General features: G+C 33.9%; 1 protein-coding gene across 4 annotated transcripts in view; it reads right to left on the reverse strand.

Annotated features, from left to right (window-relative positions):
- Positions 1–13,405: 13,405 nt before the first annotated feature.
- IBTK (inhibitor of Bruton tyrosine kinase) overlaps positions 13,406–27,805 on the reverse strand; it is a 90,511-nt gene continuing 76,111 nt past the window's right edge. For all 4 annotated transcript variants that reach the window (XM_049652904.1, XM_049652901.1, XM_049652903.1 and 1 more), the window contains exons 26-28: positions 26,066–26,215; positions 15,723–15,855; positions 13,406–14,665 (exon numbers count right to left, since the gene is read on the reverse strand). In XM_049652904.1, the coding sequence (XP_049508861.1) occupies positions 14,534–14,665; positions 15,723–15,855; positions 26,066–26,215 (415 nt within the window). In that variant the 3' untranslated portion in view covers positions 13,406–14,533. The remainder of the gene's footprint in view (positions 14,666–15,722; positions 15,856–26,065; positions 26,216–27,805) is intronic.

Below are 27,805 nucleotides of genomic sequence, written 5' to 3' on the forward strand. Positions count from 1 at the left end.
AGTTTTAAAATATGTGAATTTTTTTTAATGAATCATGCTTTTGATGTCCTAGAACTTTACACTTATAGGAGAAACTAAGAACATATATTTGTATGTGCTTGAATCTGTGTAAAGGGGCTGAAAAAACACCTAATCTAATGAAAATGTGGGGCATCTGAAAGCAGGAACCAGAGGATGGGGGAGAGGTAGATGTGACTTTTCATCTTTTTATATTCAAGTTTTTAACAATATACATATATTAATTTTAAAAATGGAGCATGGGGGTGCCTGGGTGGCTCAGTCAGTTAAGCATCCCACTTCAACTCAGGTAATGATCTTGTGGTTTGTGAGTTCGAGCCCCATATTGAGCTCCTCGCTGGCAGTGCAAAGCCTACTTTGGATCCTCACTCTCTCCTCTTCCTTTGCCCCTCCCCTGCTCACACTTTCTCTAACTGGAGTTAGATCAGTTTTTTTTAATGTTTATTTTTGAGAGAGAGAGAAAAGGGGGAGGGGCTTAGAGAGAGGGAGACACAGAATCTGAAGCAGGCTCTAGGCTATGAGCTGTCAGTACAGAGCCAGACAGGGGGCTGGAACTCATGAGCCACCAGATCATTACCTGAGCTGAAGTCGGACACTTAATTGACTGAGCCACCCAGTCACCCCTTCTTTCTTTCCTTTTTCTTTCTTTCCTTTCTTTTCTCTTTTCTTTCCCTTTCCCCCTTCCTCTCCCCCTCCCTCCCTTTCTTTCCTTTTCCTTTCCTTTCGTTCTTTCCGATCAGTTTCAATACTGGCTCCACAGATTAGTTAGAGCTTGGGAAGGTTATTTTAGTTTTGTCATCTATAAAATTAAATGTAAAAATAGACATAGTATCAGCCGTTTTTATGAAGATTAAAGAAGATTATGTGAAAATTAATAGTGAACTAATTATGGATTGAATTATGAATCATAAACCAAAGTAAACTTTATATTTTAATATAAAATAGTTCAAATTTTTTTCTGTTGCTTCATAGTTATCTTTGGTGACATACTGCTCAGTTTTTCTAGGCTTTGTACTTTCTGAGAAATTACAGTGGCTATGTTTGTGGATTCTGCTCCTCTAATTAATGTTGTTTTGATATGTAAGAATTTTTTATTTGTGCTTATAAGATATATTCTTTGTGCATAAGCACAAATAATAAGCTATATTCTTTACATGAACTAGCAATCTCTAGTAGCAATTATTCTTAATGTATCAGTGAAAACCCAGGGCTCAGAGAGGTAAAGTGCCTTGGTGGTTTGTCTAATTCCAGAGCTTCGTATTTAATTTTGATGCCAGTGTAATCCAGAATATTCTCCATATAACTCCAATTCCTTAGGGGTATTGCTCAAAATAAAATAATAATAATAATAATAATAATAATAAAGTTCACTGGTTAAATGAATTTAGTATAAATTTTAAAATAAAGCACGTTGGAAAGGGCCCTTCTTGCGAATCTGCAATGCAGAATCTGAGGAATACTATAGTCTTGAACCCAGCATTTCCCAAATTAAGTTTACCACAGGGGTTTTAAGAAATACACAGCACTATTAGAATCACTCAGAATTAGCATTCTATTGAAACATTTTAGGGAGCCCTGCATTTAGCATATATTCTGCCCTATTTTCAAATACTTGATATTTCTGTAAACTAATTCTAATATAGCTTCACAAGAACTCCAGATAGTTCATTTACATGGCATTATAGCATCTTACTGATGAAAGTAATCCTGTGGCAAACTTAATAAATATGCTTTAGATTTATGAAACCCCCAGAGGAGTAACAAGTTTTACACCAACAACTCTGAGGACAAATGGTGTTAAAGAGAACATAAATGTCCTTTCTGATAAGCCTGCAACTTTTCACCTTTAATCGTGTACTATCCTGAAAAGTTGAAGATAAGGTCTTGTTGTGGGGGCTGTATCTAACTAATGCAAAATAATTGTTTAACATACATACAAAGAATCAAATCTCAGTCACAACCTTTAATTCTAGTACTTTTTACCTATCTCTTCTTATATAAAGCTCTTAGAAACGTAAAACATTACATTATTTTCTGCCACCTTCAGCTCAAATGTCACTCCCTATATAGAAGGGAATGTACTCGCTAGTCCGTGTCCTTGAATTTTACCTTCTATGCAGTAGCTATTTAAATAAATGCTCGGTGATGAGTGTGGTGTTGATGATGAAGTCTTTAGACACATAGTTATGGACATGTATCTAACATAAAATAATACTAAATGGCTCTTTTTCTAAAAGTTTTCACGTCTAATGATTGCAAAATGAGTCAAACACACTATTTTATTGCTTATTAGACTAGTCACTGCTACGTTATTCTTCTTAAAAGGTAAAAGAAAATTCATCTTTTCATTTCAGCCTACTGTTATTTCCATTTCACTGGGATTGGAAATAAAAGGAATACTAGAGTTCTAAAACTTGCATGTTTTTCTATTTTTATTGATAAATGCAGTTAGTAATTTGTTTCAAAAACTTTAGGTTTTTTTAAAGAAACGTTAGAAACAATAGAGGATTTAAATGAAACCAGTGACATAGGTAACAAATAGAACTTTAGAGATAAATAGCTATAAACTAATTTTCTCTAAAAAATTAATTGAAATTAAAATAACAGTAAGTTTTAGGGGCTCCTGGATGGCTCAGTCGGTTAAGAGGCCAACTCTTGATTTCGGCTGAAGTCATGATCTCATGGTTCATGGGATTGGGCCCCACGTCAGGCTCTATGCTGTCAGCACAGAGCCTTCTTGGAATTCTCTCCCTCTTTCTTGTCCCTCCCTCACTCGTGCTCTCTCTTTCTCCAAATAAACTTTAAAAATAAAATGACAATGTTTTATATCCTCTAAATATTATGGAAGGAATGAAGAATTGAGTTACAATGACACAATAATTATTTTTAATAGAACCATCTGTAATTTCTACCAATAGAATACTTCAAAAACGTTTAAAATAAGACATTCAATAGTGTCAGGCATAAGTTGTTATGAATTGAACTTAATTATGCTTTTATTTTCTATCTTATTAAATGACTTTTTTCAGTGAGGGTGGATATTACTACTTCCTTTGTCATAAAGTATACAAAATACACTTTTGTAATATTCCAGAACATGTTCCACAGAATTTTAAGACTTACTCATTAAAGTTATACACTATATTGGAGCAAAATTTAGCTTGATTTGATGTTTATGACTTGATGTAAAAAAATTTTTATTTTGCCTTCTAATTTTAAACTTGCTTATTTGGCACACAATAAAATGAAAACAGAAAAATAAAACTGATGAATGTACTTTGTGTAATTCTGTTTAAACATTTATCTATGTTTAAACATTATCCACCTACCAACTGTAGGTATGTTCATACAGAATGCAAAAAACCCTTACCCTTCCAATTCTTAAGCTAAAAATTTTGATACAATTCACAACTAAAAATTCTAAACTAATACGCCATCTGTTTCTATGAATCTGAAAGATAGTGCTTCATTTGAAGACTTTTATTAAACATTAAAATTTGGACTTTTGAACTCCTGGTCACCTGCAAAAAAGCTCTAATTTCTAATTTTAGAACACTTTTAAGATTCACATGTTCTTAAAACACAAACTTCAAAATGATTCCAAAGAAGAATCTTAGCCTGAAACGGTACACAAAACTGAAACCAATTTTTAAAATGCGTAGCTTTAATAGAAACCAACCCAGGTACTGATAAACTTTACCTGATTTTGTTAACTTCCTGCTTCATTTAGAGTTACTTTCTTTACCGACTCATATACCATATAGGAACACCCAGCAATTAATAGGTTTATTAGAAAAGGGTCTAGGGGCACCTGGGTGGGCCAGTTGGTTAAGCGTCTGACTCTTGAACTCAGGTCATGATCTCGCAGTTTGTGGGTTCGAGTCCCATGCTGGGCACTGTGCTGGCAGCGAGGAGCCTGCTTGGGATTCTCTCTCCCTCCTCTCTCTCTGCCCCTCCACCGCTATCTCTACTTCAAAATAAATAAACTTAAAAAAAAAGAGAAAAGGGTCTATTCAAATATGCTTATCTACTGCTGTAACTTTATGGTATATTTTGGTAATTTATCAGAATACACAGTTATCTCTATATCATTTATACATCACAGTAGGATTCAAAAGTCTTTAACAAGTCTAAAAAATAGGGCTATGAAACAATTTTAATATATGCAAATAATCTAAATGCTTATGTTATATTCCATCACAGATTTTTGTCTTAAAATATTTGATAGCTATAGCAAATGAAGATGGAGGCTTTATACTTGTGCATCTTTGGAGACTGGGGCTTATTTTATGAAGGAAACTTGGCTGAATAATTAGAGCTTTCATATTAACCAGGTTCAGTGTACTTGTTTTACAGTCTCAGATTTTAAGATCAAACACAAGTTAAATCAGTATTTATATTGAGCAAGAATTGTCTTTCTTTTCTATAAAGCTATCTACTTATTGTAGTTTTTAGTTTATAGTTAATTTTACAATTTTTAAATTATTGTAAAATAATTAGAAAAGCTTATAAGTCAATCCCTGCTAAAAAAGACTTGTACCAAAATAGTTGCTCTTTGACCCCAGCTCAAAGGCGATCATGTTCAGCTCTTTCAACCTATTTCTTCATTTCAATGAGTTTTTAAACCACTTTATTGAGATGACTAACATGTAAAAAGCTTTACATATTTAATGTATACAACTTGATAAGTCTGGTAATGTGAAACCATCACCACCTTTACCACCTTCAAGGTCATAGACATATCCATCACCTCCCAAAGTTTCCTCCTTCCCTCTGTAGCAGCAGCAGCAATAGTCATTGTCATCGTTGTAGTGTGTGGGGGGTGGGGTGGGGGGGGGCGCGGTAACAGAAGATCTACTGTCTTGGCAAATTTTAAGTATAAGATCACTACTGTTTGCTATAGATGGTATGCAGTAAAGTAGGTCTCCAGAACTTATGTATACAAAATGTTCTGGGCTAACTAGGAAAGGTACACACACACAAAATCAGGAAGCGAGACCATGCTTTGTGGACTGCAACATAGGGGTGACTAGTAGGACTGATGAAATGATGAGATGCTATTGTGAGGTAAGCCTGATGATACTGAATTGGCTTGGGCCACAAGAACAAAGTACTGTGCTGAAGTCTGCTAAAAGCTGAAGTTGTCAGTTAATCCATGGTTCCTGAAACTCTTCAGTATAGATAACCAAATCTACTCTGAGAAATGAGAAAATTCTAAAAAACCAGGATACATGTGTTGGACCCAAAAGAGGTCAAACCGGAACCAGGCAAAGAGGAAAATCTGCAAGAACTAGAGCTTTTCTGTAGTTCCAGTCAAGTAATAAGTGGAGGCCATTCTGCTTTAAGTTTGATGGGATTCATACACATTTTGTCATCTTATACAAGATGATTCTTGTATATGTCATCTTATACAAGAGATTCAGTCTTAAGGATAACCCCCGGTTTGATCAAAGGTGAAGCTTGTATTTACTTCTTTTTCTTGTTATTCAGAGGTGATTTTCAAGAGGAGGCTGAAGATGTCTTTCCTCTGTCATCTTAAAACTGGAAGTCCTACTGCACACTAAATTGTGCCTTGAAAGTGTCTGTAAGTAAAAAAAACTTACATCGCTTCCAAATCTTTCTTTTATCATCTCATATGCACATGAAAGGATTGCAGGTTCCCTTAATATTTTAGCCTAACTTTAAAAGAATACTATATATATATATTTGCCATCTATTTCAAATGCCATCTATTTTAAAAGGAGTGTATTTATAGGATTTTATTTAGGAGCTCCAAATGCATCCTAAACCAAGCTCCATATCTAAAGAAGTTTGTACATATTTTGAAAAATACTTGTATTATATAAACTCATATTCACAACTTAAAAATGTATCCAGTTCTGGGGCACCAGGGTGGCTCAGTCTGTTAAGCATCTGACTCTTTCAGCTCATGATCTCATGGTGGTGAGATTGAGTCCCATGTGGTGTTCTGCACTGGGTGTGGAGCCTGCTTAAGATTCTCTCTCTAAAAAAAAAAAAAAAAAAAAGTATCCAGTTCATTTTTTGTGCAAATTAAACTCAAAAGTTCATATGCACATAATTAGTGTATAAAAGACACATAAAGGGAGAGCTTATAGCACAAAATACCTGATTACTTAGGAAATGATCTGTCTTGGATATCTGAAAATGAGTTTGGCCTTGTAATTTTTCCCCACACAGTTTCAGTATATACCATTTAACTTTTATTTTCTAACAGAGAATGTAACTAGGAAAAATTTTCTCATTGAGGTATAATTGACTTACGTTAGTTTCAGGTGTACAACATAATTCATTATTTGCATATATTGCAAAATTATCACTGCAGTAGGTCTAGTTAATATCCATCACCATGTATCATTGCAAAATTTTTTTCTACACACAATATGTGTGTGTGAACCACAATTTTTTAGTCATTCATCTATCAATGGACACGGGCTATTTCCATATTTTGGCTACTATAAAAATTCTATAAAAGATTTTTATTTTTCGTTTTGTTAATGTGATATATCACATTGTTTTACAGATATTGAACCATCCCTGTAATAAGTCCCACATGATCATGGCACATGATCCTTTTAATGTATCGTCAAATATGACTTGCTAGTATTTTGTTGAAGGTTTTGTATCAATGTTCACTGGGGATATCGGCCTGTAATTTTAGTTTTTTTGTGTGTGGTGTCCTTGCTGGTTTTGGTATTAGGGTGATGCTGACCTTGTAAAATGAGTTTGGAAGTGGTCCCTCTTATTTTTCAGAAGAGTTTGATAAGGACTAGTGTTAATTCTCCCTTAAATGTTTGGTAGAATTCACCAGTAAAGCTGTCTGGTCCTGGAGTTTTGTTTGTTGGGAGGTTTTTTGTTTTTTTTTTAATTTTTGAAAAAGACAGAGTGTGAGCAGGGGAGGGCCACAGAGAGAGAGAGAGACACAATATCTGAAGCAGGCTCCAGGCTCTGAACTGTCAGCACAGAGCCCAACGTGGGCTGGAACTCACCAACCTCGAGATCATAACCCGAGCTGAAGTCGGACGCTTACCCAACTGAGCCACCCAGGCTCCCCTGTTGGGAGGTTTTTGATTGCCAATTCAATCTCCTGAATAATCAGTTTGTTCAGATTATCTATTTATGATTCAGTCTTACATGTTTCTAGGTATTTATCCATGTCTTACAGGCTTTCCAAATTCTTGGTATGTGTAACTTAGGTGATCCTTTGTATTTTTGTGGTATTAGTTATAATGTCTCCTCTAATTTTGTGTGCTTTTTCCCTTGCAAAGTCTTGCTAAAGGTTTGTCATATTATTTATCTTTTCAAAAATCAGCTTACTCTCATTGATATTTTCAATGGTCTTTTTAGTTTCTATTTATTTCCATTCCGATCTTTCTTTCCTACTACTAATTTTGGACTTCATTTGTTCTTTCTCTAGGTGTTGAGGGGTAAAGTTAGGTTGTTTGGAATTTTTTCCTTGTTTCTTGATATAGGCATTTATTGCTATGAACTTTAATCTTAGAACTGCCTTCGCTGCATCCTCTAAGTTTTATTATTTTGTATTATCATTTTCCCCAAGGTATTTTTTGATGTCTCTTTTGACTTTTTTGACCCATTGGTTGTTCAGTAGCATATTGTTTAACCTCCACATATTTCTGAATTTTCTAGCTTTCTTCCTGTGATTGACTTCTAGTTTATACCATTGTGGTCAGAAACGATGCTTGATATGATTTCAATCTTCTTAAATTTATTAAGACTTGCTTAGTGGCCTAACATGATCTATCCTGGAAAATGTTCCATGTACACTTGAGAAAAATGTATATTCTGTTGTTTCTGGATGGAATGCTCAGTATATCTTATTTTTTTAACGGTTATTCATTTTTGAGAGACAGACTGCATGAGCGGGGGAGGGGCTGAGGGGGAGAGAGAGAGAATCTGAAGCAGGCTTCAGGCTCTGAGCTGTCAGCACAGAACCTGACACAGGACTTGAACCCATGAACTGTGAGATCATGACCTGAGCCAAAGTTGGGTGCTTAACCAACTAAGCCACCTGGGTACCCCTGGAATGTTTAGTATATTAACTGTTAAGTCCGTTGGTTTAACATGTCATTTAAGGCCATTATTTCTTTGATTTCCTGTCTGGATGATCTTTGGAAAAAAATTTATTTTCTTTATGGCAAGTTATAATTAGGACTAGTGAGTGGATTTTAGGGCACTTAAGAAAATTCAAAATCTTTTTTTAAAGTGTACTAAATATTTGAAATTAAAAGGGAATTGTAAGCAATTTACACATATTCCCCTCTTGCTATCAATTAGTAAAAAGCCCTCCATTTGGTGATAAACAAAATTTAAGCTTTTAAGTTTCTATAGCAAGTATGTTTGCCACTCTCTTCCAGTTACCAGCCTTCTTTGTACTATGAAAAATAACTCTATAGATTATCAAGCTAAGCATATCTTCCCTTTTCTTTCACCTCAAAATGGCCCCTATACTGTGGTTTTTTTAAACTTTAGCATGCATCAGCATCCCCTGGAAAGCCTGTTAAAACACAGATTGCAGGGTTCCACCCCAAGTTTCAGATTCAGTAGAACTGGAGTAGAGCTCAATAATTTGCATTTCTTACAAGTTCCCAGTAGTTTTGATACTGCCGATCTGGAGATCAAACAGAGAACCACTGCCCTATGATTATACTAAATTTTCCCCCTCAGTTTAAGAGAAAAATAAATAACATTTCTCTCCAATAAATTTTACTTTGTACGCAATTCCCTCTTCATCTCCATTCTGCAATTATTTCCTCTACCCCAGCATCTCCAATCTCTGTATGCACTGACTTCTCCCTTTTGCCTTCTTGATGAGTAGAGCTCTGTTTTTAAAAACACAAAACAAGTGCGCCATCTACCATTTTTCTCATGCATTTACTTATTCACTGCCAAATTTCTAGATAATATATCCTTGCACCAAAACCTCTACATGCTTTTCATTACTGAATCATCTCTGAATTAAGAGTCCCAACAGGGAACAGGTAGCATTCTCAACTTGGGCAAATTATTAATAAACTATAAAAGTATGGGCAGGATGTAGAAAAACTACAATGCACGCTATAGTAACGTGACCATCAGAGATGGTCCTTTGGAGTTCCTAAATCTGAATCAGTAACAGGAAACCCCTCCTCCCAGAATTTGGAGAGAGACTGCCCCATTGGAGCAAGCTGCCTCATGGCAGCTATGACATTCTGGTGAGAAGCGTAACCCATAGCAACACCATGGAGGTAGAGACAGGAAAAAAAAAATAAAGGTTCATTCTCTTTCCTCTTGTCAATATGCCAATATTATATTGGTGCTCCAAACTGCCTAAAGTTATCAAAATCCAGAAGGAAAATGAGCTGGTTGATAAAGTTCTAGACTTCAACCTCGTAAGACAGAATAGCAGAGAGAAGAACAGAGAATGGATCTGAGGTGCAAATAGATAATATCCAGCACAGTCCAAACCTTTTGATCTTCGCCTATTCTTGTCCTTTATTTAGGTAACAATTTCATTCTTCAACATAGAAAACAAAGTTCTGTAAACTGCCATTTCATAAGATGTTGGTATCAATTCAGTCATATTCTTCTCATTAACACATGGAATAATCTCCAAGATTCTACACGTGTTAGATGATAAAATACATTTCAACAAATTTAAAAGGTTTGAAACAATACAAAATAGGTTCTCCAAATTTAACAAAACTATAGAGAAATTCTCAAATATTTTGAAATTAATATACTTTTAAATAATCCATGGCTCAAAAAAATCAAAAGGAAATTAGAAAATATTTTGAACTGAATGAAAATACAACATATAAAAATCTATGGAATGTAGGTTAAACAGTGCTAAATGGTAAATTTATAGCTCTAAATGCCTATATTTGGAAAAAAGATATTAAATCAATAAGCTAGGCTTAAACATCTAGAAAAATAGCAGTAAATTAAAGCTAAAGCAAGCAGAAAAAGTGAAAAAATGAAGACCAGGGTTAAAACCAATGGAAAAAAACACAGGAAAAGATCAATGAATCCCAAAGTTGATTCTTTGAATAGATTGACAAAATTAGTATGATCAAGGAAAAAAAGAAAACACAGACTACCAAAATTGAGAATGAAAATGGAGACCTCACCAGCAACCTTACAGAAATTAAAAGGATTAAAATACTGTGAAGAACTTTGTGCCAACAAACTAGATTTAGATAAAGTCCTAGAGACATAAATTATTGAAACCTACTCAAGATTTAAATAAAAATCTCAGTAGGCCTGTAGAGAAATAGAAACTCAATCAATAATTAAAGATCTTCCCACAAAGAAAAGCGTACATCCAGTTAACTTCACTTGTTAATTCTAGCAAAGATTTAAGTAAGAAATACCAATCATTTATAAACAGTTCCAGAAAACAGAGGAAGGAATACTTCTCAACTTATTTTATGAGGCCATTATTACATGGATTCTAAAGCCAGAATAAGATAACAAAAGAAATGAAAACCACAGACCAATATCCCTCATGAATTACAGAAGCAAAAAACCTCAATCAAGTATTAGTAAACCAAATCCAATGCCTCTTTTGAGGTGCTGTTAATGGTGCATTTCTTGACTACTGGTAAATCACTGAGCTGAATATTTTTGTGTTGTGCACTTATCTGTGTTACGGTTCAAGATTTTAAATAAAATACACACAAGAAAGAAAAGAATGCCTAGTCTGTGCCTTCAAAGCATAAGTAGTTTAGTGAAAGATAAAGACTAATATTTGGTGGAGTATGGGGAGGAAAAAAAAACAGGAAAAAGTTTATAAAGAAGCAGAATCTGGGTTGTGTTAATCATGGATAAAGAGAATTTCAACAGGTGAAGAGAAAGAAAAATTTAGGCAGAGATCTGCATGAACAAAGCAAAATCTATTTGGGAGAAATATCAGGTCAAGTTTGGCCTGTTTTTGGAAAAAAAACATCACTGGAAGGCCAAACCGAGGAAATATGCATTTACTTACTCAAAGTGTAAAGGGAGTGACTTAAGTTTTCAAAGCAGAAACAAGACCTATGCTCTGGGGCTATTAGTTTGGGAATTAATAAGTGTATTGGGTTGGACAAGGCAGATGGAGAAAGGGGTAGCAGCTAAAGACTAAAGCAGTGGTTCTTAACCACATTCTCAACCTTTCAGGAGGAGTTAGATCAAAATGATTTTCATAACATGTCATTTGCCTTTTTCTGTCTCAATCTCTCAAGTTTCCAGATGCTATATGACAAGTGACATTGCAACAGATTGAATGCAGAAGCAGATCAAACCAGGCAACAAAGACCTAAACCTGAAATACTGAGTCATATATTTTTATATGTAAAAACAGAAAATGATTCCAATCTCCTTACTAATTTTGTTTTATAAAAATATTCTCATTAAAAATGTTATTTATGTTTACATATGATGGTTTCTGGTTTTTAAAGGAATTGAATTTTTACAGTTTTGACTTTGAATGCATTAAATACAAATAGATATAACACATAAACAAAAGCTCTTTGGAATTCTCAATAATTTTTATCAGTATAAACCTTTGGTCCTGAGACCAAAGGTTTGAGAATTTTTGTAAAGAAAAAAGGACATAAAATGCAGTAGTAGTAAGAATGAAATGGAAAAGATTAAATAAAAGATATTGCAGAGACAGAATCAATAGGAGTTGGACAACTGATAAATGTAGGGGTCAAATGGGGAAAGAGAAAAAGTAGAATCCAAGAGTTCAGCCCAAATGACTTAGAAGAATGACAAATTGAGAGATAAGGAAATAAAAAAGATCAGGCAGTTTGGGGGTGTCAAGAATTCAGTTTTGACACAAATGAAATGCCAGCCAAGTAGAGAGATGACATGTAAGAAAATACAATACATAAGGTCTTAAAGATCTAGTTTGATGGTCATGTGGATAGGAAAAACCAGCTTGTTCTGGTATCTTACATAACTGAGCATCACTTCAGGCAAAAAAGATACACATAAGCATTACCATAAATCTTGGATCACTTGTCCCAATTCCTTAGTAGAAGGTTGTTGTAGTTTGTTCTGAAAACCTCTCTTAAATTGACAATTCTGGAAAGCTTCTTTCTGGATTACATTTATCTTTACTAAGTGCTTTTTTATATTTTCTCAGTCTTGGTTAAATTGTTACAGACAATTAGCAATTTCTAAGAGGCACAGCTGTAGGGGAATCGGACTGAAAGAAGACCTCATTCTCATTAGTCACTTTCTCTGGAATTCATTTTCTTCAGTTGATCAAATAGAATCTGCAGGGTTAGTCTATTAGGCTTCTTCAGATCTAAAGTTTTATGAAACAGCTATTAACACCCTTATGAGCAAACACATGTACCCCAACCTCCAAAAGAGTTACAGAACCAACTTAGATATTAACTAGCAATATTTCTCAACTGTCTCTGTCATTTCTATATAGTAGGAAAGTCTTAAATTTGTTTTAAAAGCCATCTCTTCTGAACTTTTGACAGGTCCCAAATCCTAGTATTTTGTCAAAATATTTGACTTTACTTGACTGGTAGAGTTGTCAACTCTGCAAGTTTTCAGGATATTCTTATTTTATACCCCCACCTCCACGTAACCATCACCTTTCCAGGCTAAAGAGTTCTAGGATTGTTTTGGTCCACCTTAAAAACCTCTCCATCCCCTGATCCTTTAAATTGTCAATTTCTAGATTTTCTTCACTATTAGGTCTTAAAGTCAAGGGATTAAAGATGAATTATTATAGGCAGAATATTATTTTAGGGGGAAAAAAAAACCTTTCACTTTCCTGGGCTTTTTGGTGGTAAAGTATTTAGGTTACTATTTTCATGGAATTGTTTACAGAGTTATAGTGCATAGTAGTGCTTCTCTTTCATTTTACTAGCAAAAGAACTCTTTTTCCCAATGAAATTTCATATAATACCTTATAATACCAAATGGGCCATACAGTCCAGTGCTCTGATGGAGGTTCGTAAAGGTCTGAAGCTCCACAGACTCAGTCAGCCTTTGTCCTTCCTTCACATCCCATCCAACAAAGATCCTTTATGGTGCTTCCTATAGGCAACGTGGAGTACACCATGAAAACCATCCCTTTATAGCATCTTTAAATGTTAAAGATGCCAATAAAGAGCTTCGAATGAAATAAATCCATTACTTCAGAAGGCCTCTTTACTGCAGCTTCAATAATATAAAATCCATTTTTTTCAATGTAGTCAAACATAAAACTGTTCACAGATGCATCTTAGGAAAACCGCCTTATTTTAAGCAATCAAGGAGTGAATATACAACATCAACTTATTACATCTATTGTATATCAGGTGGAATAATTAATAATTCCTCCTATGGTAGATGTCAATATAGTATATCAAAGACACATTAGCAGTAAAATAGATCAATTATTTTTTATTGCACATTTGCTTACAAATTTACTGTTTTCGGTAGAGCTAAATCTCAAGTATTAAGTTAATTTCAGCCATATTTCCATCAACTGAATTACAGCAGTGACTTGCCTCTATGTCCCCCTACGATTATGTTTCAGAAACTAGAAGATTAACCTTCCCAATCTGTCTAGTTTACTAGAGCACACATTTAACATTTGTTTTTAAAAAATTTAACCACTCAAAAACAAATAGCATACTGTAAAGAAAACAATGTTTATGTCTATTGATATAACTCAGGCTCAGAGAACTTCTGATTATATAATATTGTAAAGGGTCTTCAAAACTATTCAATTCTTTATATGTATAATTAAGCATTTATTTTGGAAAATTTTAACATTTTGAGAAACTGATTCTCTCACAATCAGGCTTTTATAATGTTTCCCCTCCCCACCAAAAAACAACCCACAATGGCTCCAAATTTTATAAAGGAACCATTATCTTGGACTACATTTCAGAATTGTAATCATATTCTTTTCTCACTGGACTCTGTAGTTTAATGCAGAATGTGCTGTACAAATTGAAAAACTATGGCATTCGAGCAGTCTAAGCTTTAAATAGACCTAGAACATGATAGCCTGATCAAAAAAGACCCAAGAATGGAAACAACTACTGTAGCGAATACAAATTTTTGGCCATTAATGGATCAGAAATAATGGCTGATGCTCCTACTTTAAGCTCATCAATATCACATAAAAAAAGAAGAGTGACAACAGACATTTGGCAAAATCTACTTATTTATCTCAAATTCTCATGGAAACTTATTTTTAATGCCTCACTCTTAAATTTTACACTTCAATCACTCGTATTTTTTAAGATTGTTCAGAAGAAATAATTCTACTTAATCTTAACCAGTAAGTTTTTCCTCTCACACATTTTTACATAAAAAGTTACTAAAATCACAATTCTGTGGCATTTGTTTTTAATCATACAAACATTAAATACCTAAACTTCAGTAATTATATCCTTTCTTATTCTATCTAGAATGTTACCAAATTTAAGAACTCTTTTCCACAGCTTTTCTTTATAACAATCATGATTTATGAAAAAATGCATTTCAACTCCACAGCAAATTAGCATCCATGCTTATTCCACATAGGTACTGCTAATGGTCCCTGTGGTGTCCTTTCAATAATGACAAACTCATCAGGGTTTCCAAATGCCTCATAGAAAACCAACAAATCTTGTATCGCATGCTCCTCGATCTGAAAGAAGGGTGGAAAAAAAAAACAACAACAAGCCTTGCTTTACTATTTTAGAAGAATTATATTAGCTTCCCAATTTCCTTTTGTGGAAGTACCACTTTTTGTGAATACAATGCAGCAAAACTAGGTATCCTGCTATCCCCTTGGCAAGAAGGATTAAGGCCTAAATTAGAATAATCAGATACCTACCCAGCCTTGAATTTTAATCTTGAGCAGAAAGGAAAAAAAAAAACAAACAAACAAAAAAAAAAAACAACACCTGAAAATAATTGTTGGAATCCATTCATTCCAGTAACTTCAGTGAGATACTGTACAAGTCTTCTAATTCTTGCTTCTAAGCTCTCTGGGGCAGCTGTGGGTCTTACCTGTTTCTAAGCCTGGTTCTCAAGTCTTTCAACTAAGTCTGAGGAATTCTTTTTTTTTTTTTTTTTTTTTTTTTTTTTTTAAATTTCTTTTTCAACATTTTTTATTTATTTTTGGGACAGAGAGAGACAGAGCATGAACGGGGGAGGGGCAGAGAGAGAGGGAGACACAGAATCGGAAACAGGCTCCAAGCCATCAGCCCAGAGCCTGACGCGGGGCTCGAACTCACAGACCGCGAGATCGTGACCTGGCTGAAGTCGGACGCTTAACCGACTGCGCCACCCAGGCGCCCCAAGTCTGAGGAATTCTAATAACCCTCTAATAGTTTCCCTTTCCCTTAAGTTTGCCAAAGTTGGTATCTGTGGCTTACAACCTAAGAACACTTACTGACACAGAAGCTGGGTGTAGAACTGGATATTGCTAAGTTCGTTATCGATCACTTTTAAAAACTAAAATGGTCTAAAGTATCACCAGTGCTAAAAAAAAAATGAGCTTATGATAATTGGTTCTAAATTAATTATCCTGAATACTTCAACTGATACTTATTGAGTGCCTCAGTTTAATTTTATGTTTACATTTTAATGTAATAAATATACGCCCCTTTGCAATGAAAACAAACATAATTTTAAGACATGTGGATGATATGTAATGTAGTTCTTCCCTAAATTAAGTCCATTATAGGCAACTTATTTACCTGAATCAAAGCCAAGGGTTTTTCTCGACTTCTGATAAGAGCTGCTTCCTGCTGTAGTTCTTCTTCTACAATAGATGCAAAAGTGACGGGGGCTACCATGGAAGGAGCAGTCAATGAAGAAGACAGCCAGGGACTGAAAGAATAGTAACAATGAGCTTTCATTCATCTTCCCAAATTTTGGCATATAAAATCTCCTCTCAAATACTCTTCCACATTTTTTCCCAATGACCTACAATTTAAGGGGACTTGGAAGCTTTTGCATTCTCTTTATAGAATGGTAAGGTGAGAAATAGAAGAAAGGAGAGCTAATACTTTATTTGGATCAGTGCTGCAGAGATCAGTGCTGTAGAGATAACTTTAGAAAACACCAATAGGTGAGATGGAGCAGAAACAATATAACTAAACAGAAAGGTAACTAAAACTGTGGAGCAGACAGTAGTTAGATAATACATTCTATTCAATATCATACTATTCTCAATGTCTTAATATTATCTTTCAGTGCTAAGCAACAGCATAGCTTTGAAAGCTCCAAAACTAATCAGTTAGCCTCGGGACTATCCAGAAGTCGTAAATCTGAAATATGGTTGCCTTCTAGTCCTGGAGAACCATGAGTGGAACATCTGCAAAACAAATGCCAAAACTGGAGATTAAGACCTCTAGTAATATTAGCAAAACTATTAACAGAAATAAAGAGGAAGAATTACGAATCCCTGAGTCAGGTCAGATTTCCCTTTAAAATTATAAGTAAAAAACAAAACACAAAAAAACTATACTCATAAAATCATGTGTATAAAATACCACAGAGGATGATCTTGCAAGAAATGGTCTATTTTTATAATAATATTCATATAAGCATTTACTATTATCAAACATACATTAGGAAATACAGAAAACTTTGTAAATAAAGTTCCACATTAATAGTTTATGAATAAAAGTGAAAAATTAGCACTGTTTCAAAATACATATAAACAAGATAATTAGCAGCCAAATTCTGTGAGCAACTATTATAGTAAATACTTTGATAAGCCAGGAATTAGAATATAGAGATCATATCTTATATTTCTATCCTATAAGAACTCACAAACTAAATGAGGAAGAAAACATATAAAATGACATAGTATAGCAGAAAATAATTTAGTATCTAACAAGGACTATAAAAATCAAAAAAGATTTGGTTAGGGGCACCTGTGTGGCTCAGTCGGTTAAGTGTCCGACTTTGGCTCAGATCATAATCTCACAGTTGGTAAGTTTGAGCCCCACTTTGGGCTCTGTGCTGACAGCTCAGAGCCTGGAGCCTGCTTTAGATTCTGTGTCTCCATCTCTCTCTTCCCCTCTCCCCACATTGTGCTCTCTCTCAAAAATAAACATTAAAAACATTTTTTTTTTTTTAAAGATTTGGTTATTTGAGAGGGCTTCATGGAAAAGACAGTAACGGGGTACAGGATAAGGGGGGTAGGAAGTATTCCTGTAAGGGAAAAACTTAACAAAGGTACTACAGAGACTGGCCTAATTGTGGAATTTTACGGCTAGAAAGGTACCCTAGAGACTATCTGGATTTATCCAATGCTCTCTTTCAGGAATGAGCAAATGTAGGCCTAGACAGATTTAAAAGAAAGTCAGAGAATGAACAAACAGGGCCTAAAATATTGACATCTTGATTTGTTTATGCAGTTACTGGGTATGTGTAGCACTATGGTGCTGAAAATCTGACTGATTAAAACTCAGTCCCTCCCCTCAAAAAATTTTGGGAGGAGAGATTTAAAAATCTATCTAAACAATGATGAAAGAACATGAGATAAAACAACTGATACCTGTACCAATATGTACTAAGTAGTATGGATTCACAGGAGAAACTGGTATACTATGGATGAGGGTATGTACTGCTGTCTTCACTGAGGAAACTGCATTAAAGCTGAGGAAGGTGGCACTGACACAGGGTTTTTGGTAGTACAGATACATGGAATAGTAAAAGATTCTGGTGGCTTAAGTAAAGGTAAGTTGTTCTTTTCAATAAACAGAATGATTGGCTTAAGAGTTTGGATGTGATTAAAAGGGATATAAAGTTAATAAAATGAACCAGTAGGGCCAGAGTACAAAATGCGCTGAAAGCTAAAATGTTCAGACCTGAAGTGTGGGCAAATAAATTTACTGAGAGTATTTTCATACACATTATCTCATTTAATCTTCATAATACTCTGTAAAGAAAGCAGCATGTATTATTCCATTACACTGATTAGGAAACTTAGACTCAAAGAATATTACATAATTGCCTTATTCACAGGTTGGGTAAGTAGCAGGGACAGCTGAAAGCTGGTCTTTTTTACTCAGAGTACAGTATGTTTTCCATGATCACAAATGCCTTTTTTCTATTATTCCCCTTAGTTTAGAATACATTCCACTACAAATATCTTCTTATTCTTTAAGGATTGGCTCAAATATCACCTCCTCTCTACTCCTAAAGCACTTCAACTACTATTACAGAACTTTACACACTGTGTTATTATTATTTACACGCCTGCCTTAACTGCTCAACTAGTCTCTCAAGGTACACACTGTGCCTCATTCATGTTTGTCTCTCAGTGTCCAGCAGGACATGTGGAACACAGTCATTTGTAAATATATAATTAGGAATAATGAACTGAATCAGCCAAAGGATTTTAAGTATGAGATAAAAACTACAAAATAAATAGAAAAAATTCTACATTCTGATGGAATAAAGAGGTATCTTAAAGACTAAATGCAAATTCCCATGGTTAAGTTCCTGGAAAGGTTCTTAGGGAAAAAAAAGTCCTAAAGTCAATAAAGTCAGTCCAAGACTGGAGATTAGAGGCCTTCTAGGGGCACTGAAGCATAGCATGGAATAAACACAGATAATGACTTAAGTGGTGCTCAAAACTCCCTCTGGTGTCTGGGGATCAGCTAAAAGTGTTAGACACTTGCAAAGAAATGGAAAAATATTGTGTAATCAATTATTATTCAATTAAGTAAGAAGCAGCAGCTATAAACTGTCTGTGAAAATGCTATGATACTGGCTAAAACAAATTGAGTATCAGGACTACACTATCTTATACAGGCCTTATTAAATCAAAGTTAGGAAAATCAGAGCTTAAGTATAACAATTCACCTGTATAACAGATTTTATAATAAAGTACTTTCATATAAATAATCAGATATAAGCCCTATAATAAACCTGTATGACAGGCATTATTGTTCTCATGTGATAAAACTGGTTCAGGAGAGGTTCACAGAGGGCTACTATGTTAGACTGAAACTCAAATCTGTTTTATAAAATGGTAATCCCAGAAGTCTTTCCATTAATGGTTTTTCAATGGATAATCTCATTAGTTATAAATTTACCCAAACAACTGCAAGTCCATGAAAATTTCATCTTAGAATGAAGCAAAACTGTTAAACAGAGCTCTGATTAAACAAATGTCAAAACATGCTAAGTTTCCAGATAATAAACACAACATTATTAAGCTTTAGGTATTTGCAAAACAGACATCTCAATAGACAATCTATAAAATTTAGCCTTTTGAAAATAAAAGCAACATTGAAAGGCTGGCTAAAATAAAATCTTCTTTCAGAGATTTTTGTTCAAAGAACGTTAATCTTGCCAAATTTAGACTTTGAGAATAAATTACTTCTTATACAGTTAAAAAAATTCTGTATTAGCTTAATTATAAAGATTTTTATGTAAGTTTAGAGCTGATGTAACAGTTTTTATCTCACAACTAGTTTTCCTAACCAATAAGAAACACGAGATCAGTTTCTGCCCAGAATTACGTAAGGGGGTGTTTAAGTGAAAGGAATATGAAAGAACACACAAGTAACAATAAACATAAATTACACAAACCCATTTTCTACATTTTAAAATCCCCAAATAACATTGCCATTCCTAGATTTCTCTAGCCTCAGGGGAAAAAAAAAAAATCACAGTTTCTACAATTAAAACAAGATGTAGGATTTGAGGAATTTCCTAAGATGAGTTCCATCATCCCTGCCATGAAAATTCCCTAAAGAATCATAGCATTTCTGCTTTTTGCTCTAACACTGTTTCCTCTATTTACACTACCCCCTCTCCTCTCTTCAAAAACAAGCTTTTGAAATGCTTGTGGCAATGCAAATAGATCAATATTTTTCTAATACTATTCATATGGCCATACATATAATGGTCAAATATTTGGCACTGAATAAGAAAAGTGTTTATGAACTAAACACATCTCCAGCCCATGGCCATTTTTTCCCCTTCTCTGAACCACTCATCTATCACTTAAGTCATACATTGCCTTGTGACTTCATATTATTATACTGTACTCCAATTTCATTCCTGACCTTTAATTTAACTTCCATGTAGTGCCTATATAGACTTACCAAGTAGATTTCAAATACATTTAAGGGACTAGGCCTGTATATAACACTTTTATATATACACATAATAGAGGCTAGCAGAATGTTGTGCATATATAATTTGGTGAATTAATATTTTACTTCACCTGTTTTATTATTTCCTTTTTAAAGAGCTCACTTATGGTTACACATTTTCTGTGATGAAATTAAAAAATGAAAGTCAAGCTATTTTACTCGTTAGTGATCAGATAAAACACAGTACTCAGTGATAACTTAGAGCTATTTAAAACATTAACTTCCACTTACCAAACAGTCAAGCTATGGATGGCATGACACTATTATACACTCCTTTACAATTTCCAAACCAGTGTAACAGCAGATGCCACTTTTCACAATTAAGAGCCTTGATGTTATAGCACACTCTAGTGATCAACTATGAAACCACAGATCCTCCATATTTTTCGAGTTCTATGACAAATAAAGACTTATCCAAAGAAAATAAAATTTCAATCTACAGCATTAATATTCAAAATGTAAAATTATTACAAAAATGAACTTAATGTTCATATCTTACAATTTATATACCTAAGGCACATAACTCACTCATTAGAAAAAAATGTTACTTGAAACAATTTTACCTCATTTATTCATCTTTTTCTCACTGAGCACCTACTACATGCTAGAAAATAAGCGTTGGTAATTCAGTAAGGAGCAGCGATCAATCTTCTCTCATTGAGATGACTCTCCTCTCCTATGCTTTCATTGAATATATAGTTGGATATAAAAACATTAAAATACTTGTAGGTGAAAACACTAAACAATGAATCACACTAATAACAACTGTAGAAAGTGTGATGAATAAGAAATGCTATGGGAACACATAGAAAACTGACGCAGGAAGGGAAGTCTGACTTCTCCGTAGAATATGACTGAATAGAGACTGAAAGAAGAATCAGAGTCAACTAGTCAAAGGGTAGGCAGGTGGCCAGAAATAAATGGCATTTGAGAAAAGAACTAGAATACAGAGATGTTAAAAGAGAAAGAAGAGGTTGGCAGGAGCCAGACTATGTAGGCCTTAAAGGCCATATACAGATTCTAGCTTTCACCCTGCATTTCAGTAAAGAATATACTGGCTCAATATACTGGAGGAATGTAAGAAAAGCCATGGCAAGTACCAGTTAGGCTACTCAGGTGGCCCAAGTGAAAGATCACAGTAATATGAATGAGGGAGAAAATAGTGAAGATAAAGTTTACTATATGATCTGATAAATTTTCAACATCTAAAAATGACATGTCCTAATGGCAGACTAGATATTGGTCAGGAAAATAGAATGTTAAAGACTTGCAAATGCCATTTACCAAGGAAGAAAACTCAGGAAGAATGGGCTTTTTAAAAGAGAACTTTTGTCTTAATTTTAAGCTAAGTATTATGATATACCTTTTTGTTTCCAACTAACCATAAAATATTCCATTCTTCTCATTAAGAACTGGACTTTTTATATGTATTTTTTATTTGAAATAGAATTGACAATGTCATCTTAGCTTTAGGTGTACAACTGTAATTCAACAGTTCTATACATTATGCTATGCTTAACCACAGTAAGTGTAGTCACCATCTGTCACCATACAACATTATTACATATTATTGGCTATATTCCCTATGCTGTACTTTTCATCTCCATGACTTACTTATTTTATAACCCCAAGTTTATACCTCTTAGTCTCCTTCACTTATCTTGCCCATCCTCCCAACCCTCTCCCCTCTGGCAACCACCAATCCATTCTTTGTATTTATGTCTCTCTTTTTGCTTGTTTCTTTTGCTTTTTTAGATTCTGCTTATAAATGAAATGATATGGTATTTGTCTTTCTCTGATTTATTTCACTTAGCATGGTACTCTCTAGGTCCATCCATATTGTCACAAATGGCAAGATCTCATTTTTCTTCATGGCTAAATAATATTCCATTACACACAAACACACACACACACACACACACACATATCTTCTTTATCTATTAATCTACCGATGGACATTTATGCTGCTTCTATACCTGGCTATTGTAAAAAATGCTACAATAAATATAGGGGTGCATATATCTTTTTGAAATAATATTCCTGTTATTTTTGGGTAAATCAAGAAGAAAAAATCTGGAAAATTTTTGGAAGAAAAATCAGGGAAGGGGATGTTTTTTGTATATATTAAAAAAAATTTTTTTAACGTTTTATTTATTTTTGAGACAGAGAGAGAGCATGAGCAGGGGAGGGGCAGAGAGAGAAGCAGACAGAATCTGAAGCAGGCTCCAGGCTCCAAGCTGTCAGCACAGAGCCTGAGGCGGGGCTTGAACTCACAGTTTGTGAGATCATGACCTGAGCCAAAGTCGGATGCTTAACCGGCTGAGCCACCCAGGCGCCCCATGTTTTTTCTATATTTTTGTTTGATTTTATGAAAGGGGTATGAGAAAAAACATTGTTTGGTTTTGGACATAAAGTTTACAGTATTTCAGAACATCTAAGTGGGATGAAGATATCAAGAAGACAGTTAAGTAAGTCTGAAGCTCAGATGATAGTTGTGGGCAGGTGATAAAATTTTTGAATCTTTATAGCTAATAACTGAAGATAGAAGCTCATGAAATAGTGTAGAAAGAATATAAAGTGAAATGAGAAGATGACCTGTAATTGAACTTCAAGTAGAATGAGTCATAAAAAAAAAGTTCATGGTTTTGGCAATATGGAGGTCACTGCTGAACTTCGTCTCAACTGTTTCAGTTTAGTAATGGGCCTGGAAGCCAGACTGGATTAAGAAGTGATTGGGAGCTGACAGCCCTTTTGAGAAATCTGGCTGTGAAGGGAGTAAGGGATTGGTAATGATAGGACAACTGTTAGAAGAAAGTGTGGGAGATGACTGAGGGATTGATTACCTCACCCAGACCACAAGAGAGAGATTTGAGCATATTCAAATGGGAGGTATCTACCTAAAAGGAAAAAGGCTGAATATCCACAAGAAAAGAAAGGGATAATTAGCAGCTTAAGGCTTTTGAAGTGGAAAGGAGTTAAGATGCCAGCACAGGTACAAATACTAACCTTAGATAGGAAAAATAACTCTTCCAGTGCAAAACAAGAAAGGAGGAAAAAAAAAAAGAATACATGCAGATGCAGATTTGTGTTTCATATTAATAAGGAAGTTACATGTCTTTCTATTTAAAAGTGGGTCTACATCACTCATCACACAATTTACAAAAACCAATGGTATTCTTATTTCTTTTTATTATTGAAAAAGACTATATTCAGTTTTTAAGAGTATTATGATACAGGATCATTACTGAGTATAACAAAAGCCAACTTAAAATTTTTAAAAACCTGGGATTGAAAAACATGAGAGATAATGATTTAAAACATCTGTTTAGAATTTGTAAACATACACATTTATGAAATATATAAACAAATGCATGTGTATGTGTACAATGGCATTCAAATGAAGTTGAAAATAAACACTTTTACTGTGAGAACTTAAGAGACTGACTGTTACTTATGAATGGAATAAAACATCCTTCCCTCAACATTGTTAAGAAAACACCTTATAAATACTGAATAGTTTGTCATTTTCAGTGTACAATAAAATGTTCACCAAACATTTGTTGGTAATTTTTTTCTGAAATACATTTTTAAAACTAATTAAAAATATACAAATACTTTTAATACATTGAAGATCATTGGCATGTTAACTTCTATTGCCAGGTTCATTCATTCTTACATCAATTCAAGAATAAAATTTCTTCTGCCATCTTTGTTTAAGTGAACTGTGCTCTTAAAGAATCTGTGAGTTGATTTTTATATCATTTATAATTACTTATTTCAGTCAAGATTTTCTTAATATTAGAGAATTAAAATATGCTTTGTACACTGAATTGTGTAAGGTTTTTCTTCTCTTTTGGACTGTGTTCTAAATAGGCAGGGGCAATGTTAATTTTATCACTGTAACTCTAGTACCTAGCATCATGTCTGATAGAGAGCAGGTAAGTCATGAAATATTTGTCAATTTTAAGACTACATATGTCTTACATCACACCCAATTCTGTATTTATGACCCTAACAAACCAGCCTTAATATTCTTACTTTTTCCTAAGTAAGCATATAAAAACGTTTATCTGTTTCATATGTTAGAGTTACATTTAAGATTTTTATTTTAAAATCATGTCCTACTAATAAAAGTTTTCATAAAGATAGAAGAGAGAGCAAATGATTTTTTCAGATTCTTTCTGATCCCTGATTTTCCATATTGTAAGTAAATGGCTCAAGATCTTTGGTCCCAAATATACATTTATCTATAATAAGGCAGTCAGTCATGACATAAACTACAAAAATAGTTTAAAGAGTTCATCTAAACCAGTAGTTTCCAATGTTGTTAGAAGACTTTGACAGTTCTTCAGGAGCTGCTTGTAAGGTAGATATGATAAGGTTAAACTAGTAATGGTTCCCACATCCCTCTTCTTGATTCAATCAGCAAAACATATTTGATAACATTGGAATTGGACATAAGATTTCATTTAAAAAAAGGGTTTAGGGGGAAAAAGGCTTAACAAATAGTGAAAAAAGGTTTATCATTACCTAAAACAATATTAATCTGGTCACAGCTGACATTTTTAATTATGTTTTTGTTTTGTCTAAAATACTTTAGGGATTAATATCTTTGGGAGATGTCGTATTAGCAAAAATAAAAAAAAATTCCATTTAGTCAACCAACTTGAAACACAGTTCTTTCTTCCAACACAGGACTATCTAATGCTCTAAGAATGTTCCTTTTTGTACAGTGATTAAGAGAATTTACATACCATGGCAAAGAAGCTATTTTTATTAGAAAATTGCTCTTAAATTATGCTTAGATTTTCATGTTCCACGTAAGCATTTAAAATACGAAACCTCTTTTAAAATACGCTGGACCTTTCAACAATAGCCAAATTATGGAAAGAACCTAAATGTCCATCAACTGATGAATGGATAAAGAAGTTGTGGTTTACATATACAATGGAATACTACTTGGCAATGAGAAAGAATGAAATATGGCCTTTTGTAGCAACATGGATGGAACTGGAGAGTGTTAAGCTAAGTGAAATAAGTCATACAGAGAAAGACAGATACCATATGTTTTCACTCTTATGTGGATCCTGAGAAACTTAACAGAAGACTATGGAGGAGGGGAAGGGGAAAAAAAAAGTTACAGAGAGGGAAGGAGGCAAACCATAAGAGACTCTTAAAAACTGAGAATAAACTGAGGGTTGATGGGGGTGGGAGGGAGGAGAAAGTGGGTGATGGGAATTGAGGAGGGCACCTGTTGGGATGAGCACTGGGTGTTGTATGGAAACCAATTTGACAATAAATTCCATATTAAAAAATTAAATAAGATGTATATACACAAATAAATAAATAAAATAAAATACAATGGACTTTAAAAACTTGTATCAAAAATAGCTAGAGAAAAAACTGGAAACACCCAAAGTCCATCATCTGTTTTATATCTACATAATGAACTACTACTCAGCAATAAAATGGAATGAACTATTGATACACACAGCAACATGGATGAATCAAAAACTACATACTGAATGATCCTACAGGTATAAAACTAGAATATACAAGGTGGTCTATACTGACACAAGCAGGTTAGTAGCTGCCTAGAGAGCAAAATGGGGTAGGGAGGAAGAAATTACAAAGGGGCATGAGGAAACTTCTAAGAATGATGGTTATATTCACTGTTTTGAGTGTAGCTGGTGATGGTTTCACAGGTACATATGCCAAAACATCAAATTAAATACTTTAAATATATACAAGCTTACTATAAGACAATTCTACCAAAATAAAGCCTCAAAAAAAAGACATGTTAATTTTCAGTGTAAAAGAATGTGTAAAAATCCACCTGATAAATTTTTAAAGATTTCAGAATGTGAAACTACCATAGAATTTTTTAAGGTAGAAAATGTGTAAGTTTAACTTATTACCTTTCAACTTTTGGAGACTGGGAATTTTCTATTCCTTTAAAACAAACTTTTTTGACATGATCTCCTGAACTGTGACCAGTAACAGATTTTTTTTCTTCTACTAAGAAATCCCGGAATGACTTAGATGAAACTGAATGTAGAGAAGATGCCCTGCAAAAGACAAAAGATCATGTTAAGACATCCATTTTTTAAAAGGTCAGTGCTAGAAATCACAATGGGAGAATGGGGAAAATGTACACCAAAAATTTTACAATATTATGTAATTAGTTTTTAAGGCGATGCTGGGTTCTTGCTGTCAGTTGTGAACTAATCAAAATGATGTGATTTAAAAAAAAAAAAAAACAATGGAGACCAACACTGAAGATAACCCAGATGTTGAAATTAACAATATTAAAAACAAGTATTATAGCTATGCCTAAGGCAACAATAAAAAAATGTGCAGAATAAATTAAAGAATAAGCCCAGAGAAAAATAAAGAATAAGCCCAGAGAAAAACTATGAAAAAGAATAAAACAGAAATTCAAGAACTTTTAATTCAATATTTAAAAAACAAAATTCACTGGTGAAGGTAACAGCCGATTAGAAAATAGTCAGTAAAACTGAAGATAAAGCAATACAAAATTTTGAATCTAAACAGAGGGAAGACTGAAAAAATTTCCACCATGGTGACTTAGATAATATCAAAAGGTCTACCATAAATATAACTGGGAGTCCCAGAAGGGGAGGTGAGAAATATGGCTGACAAAAATATTCAAAGAAACAATGCCCAAGCATTCCCCAAATCTGGTAGAAGATACAAATTTAAAGATTGAAGAATTTTAGCAAACCCCAAAGATCAATCTAAAGAAAACCATACTTAGGCACATGAGCAAACTGCTGAAAACCAAAGATCAAAAGAAAATCTTGAAAGCATCCACAGAAATACAACACAGTATGAAAACACTTAGATTATTAGAAACAAGGATAGCCAAAAGACAGTAGAACAACATCTTTAATAAGAGGAAAGTAAGGAAGAAAACTATCCATCCAGTTCTCTATATGAGTGAACCTGGACAAGGATCCTTTCCCAAGTCAGGCTCTGAAATGATTACAGTCCTCGTTGAACTCTGATTGCAGCAATGTGAGACTTGAGCCAGGGGCACCCATAAGCAATAACTCTGTGAAGCCATATCCAGAGGATATGAGACAATAGGACCCAAAGGAACTATGAGACAATAAACACTAGTTGTTTTAAGTCATTATTTAGGGATAATTTGTTACAAAGCAATAGATAATACAAGATACTACTGGAATTAAAAAGATGATAAAGATTATAATAACTTTGTGCAAATAAATTTGACAACTTACATAAAATGGACAAATATCTTGAAAATACAATTTATCAAAGATAACAAAAATAGAAATAAAAAAAAATATATAGACCTAGCTCTATTTAAAAAATTGAATAATCCCGCAGTTTTTTTATCACAGAAATTGACAAATTGATTTTAAAATTTATATGAGAATACAAAAAAAAATTAGATTTGTCAAAGTATTCTTAAAGAAATACAAAGCTAGAAGAAGATAAAACAAGTCACAGGAATCAAGACAGAGTGGTACTGACATAAGGATTAACAGATCAATGGTGCTCGCTTCGGCAGCACATATACTAAAATTGGAAGGATTAACAGATCAATGGAAAAGAATAGAGAGCTTACATATAGAACCTCCTATATACAGTCCTTCTACTTTCAATAATTA

The sequence above is a fragment of the Panthera uncia genome (assembly GCF_023721935.1).
Source record: "Panthera uncia isolate 11264 chromosome B2 unlocalized genomic scaffold, Puncia_PCG_1.0 HiC_scaffold_24, whole genome shotgun sequence".
NCBI classification, from domain to species: Eukaryota; Metazoa; Chordata; class Mammalia; order Carnivora; family Felidae; genus Panthera; species Panthera uncia.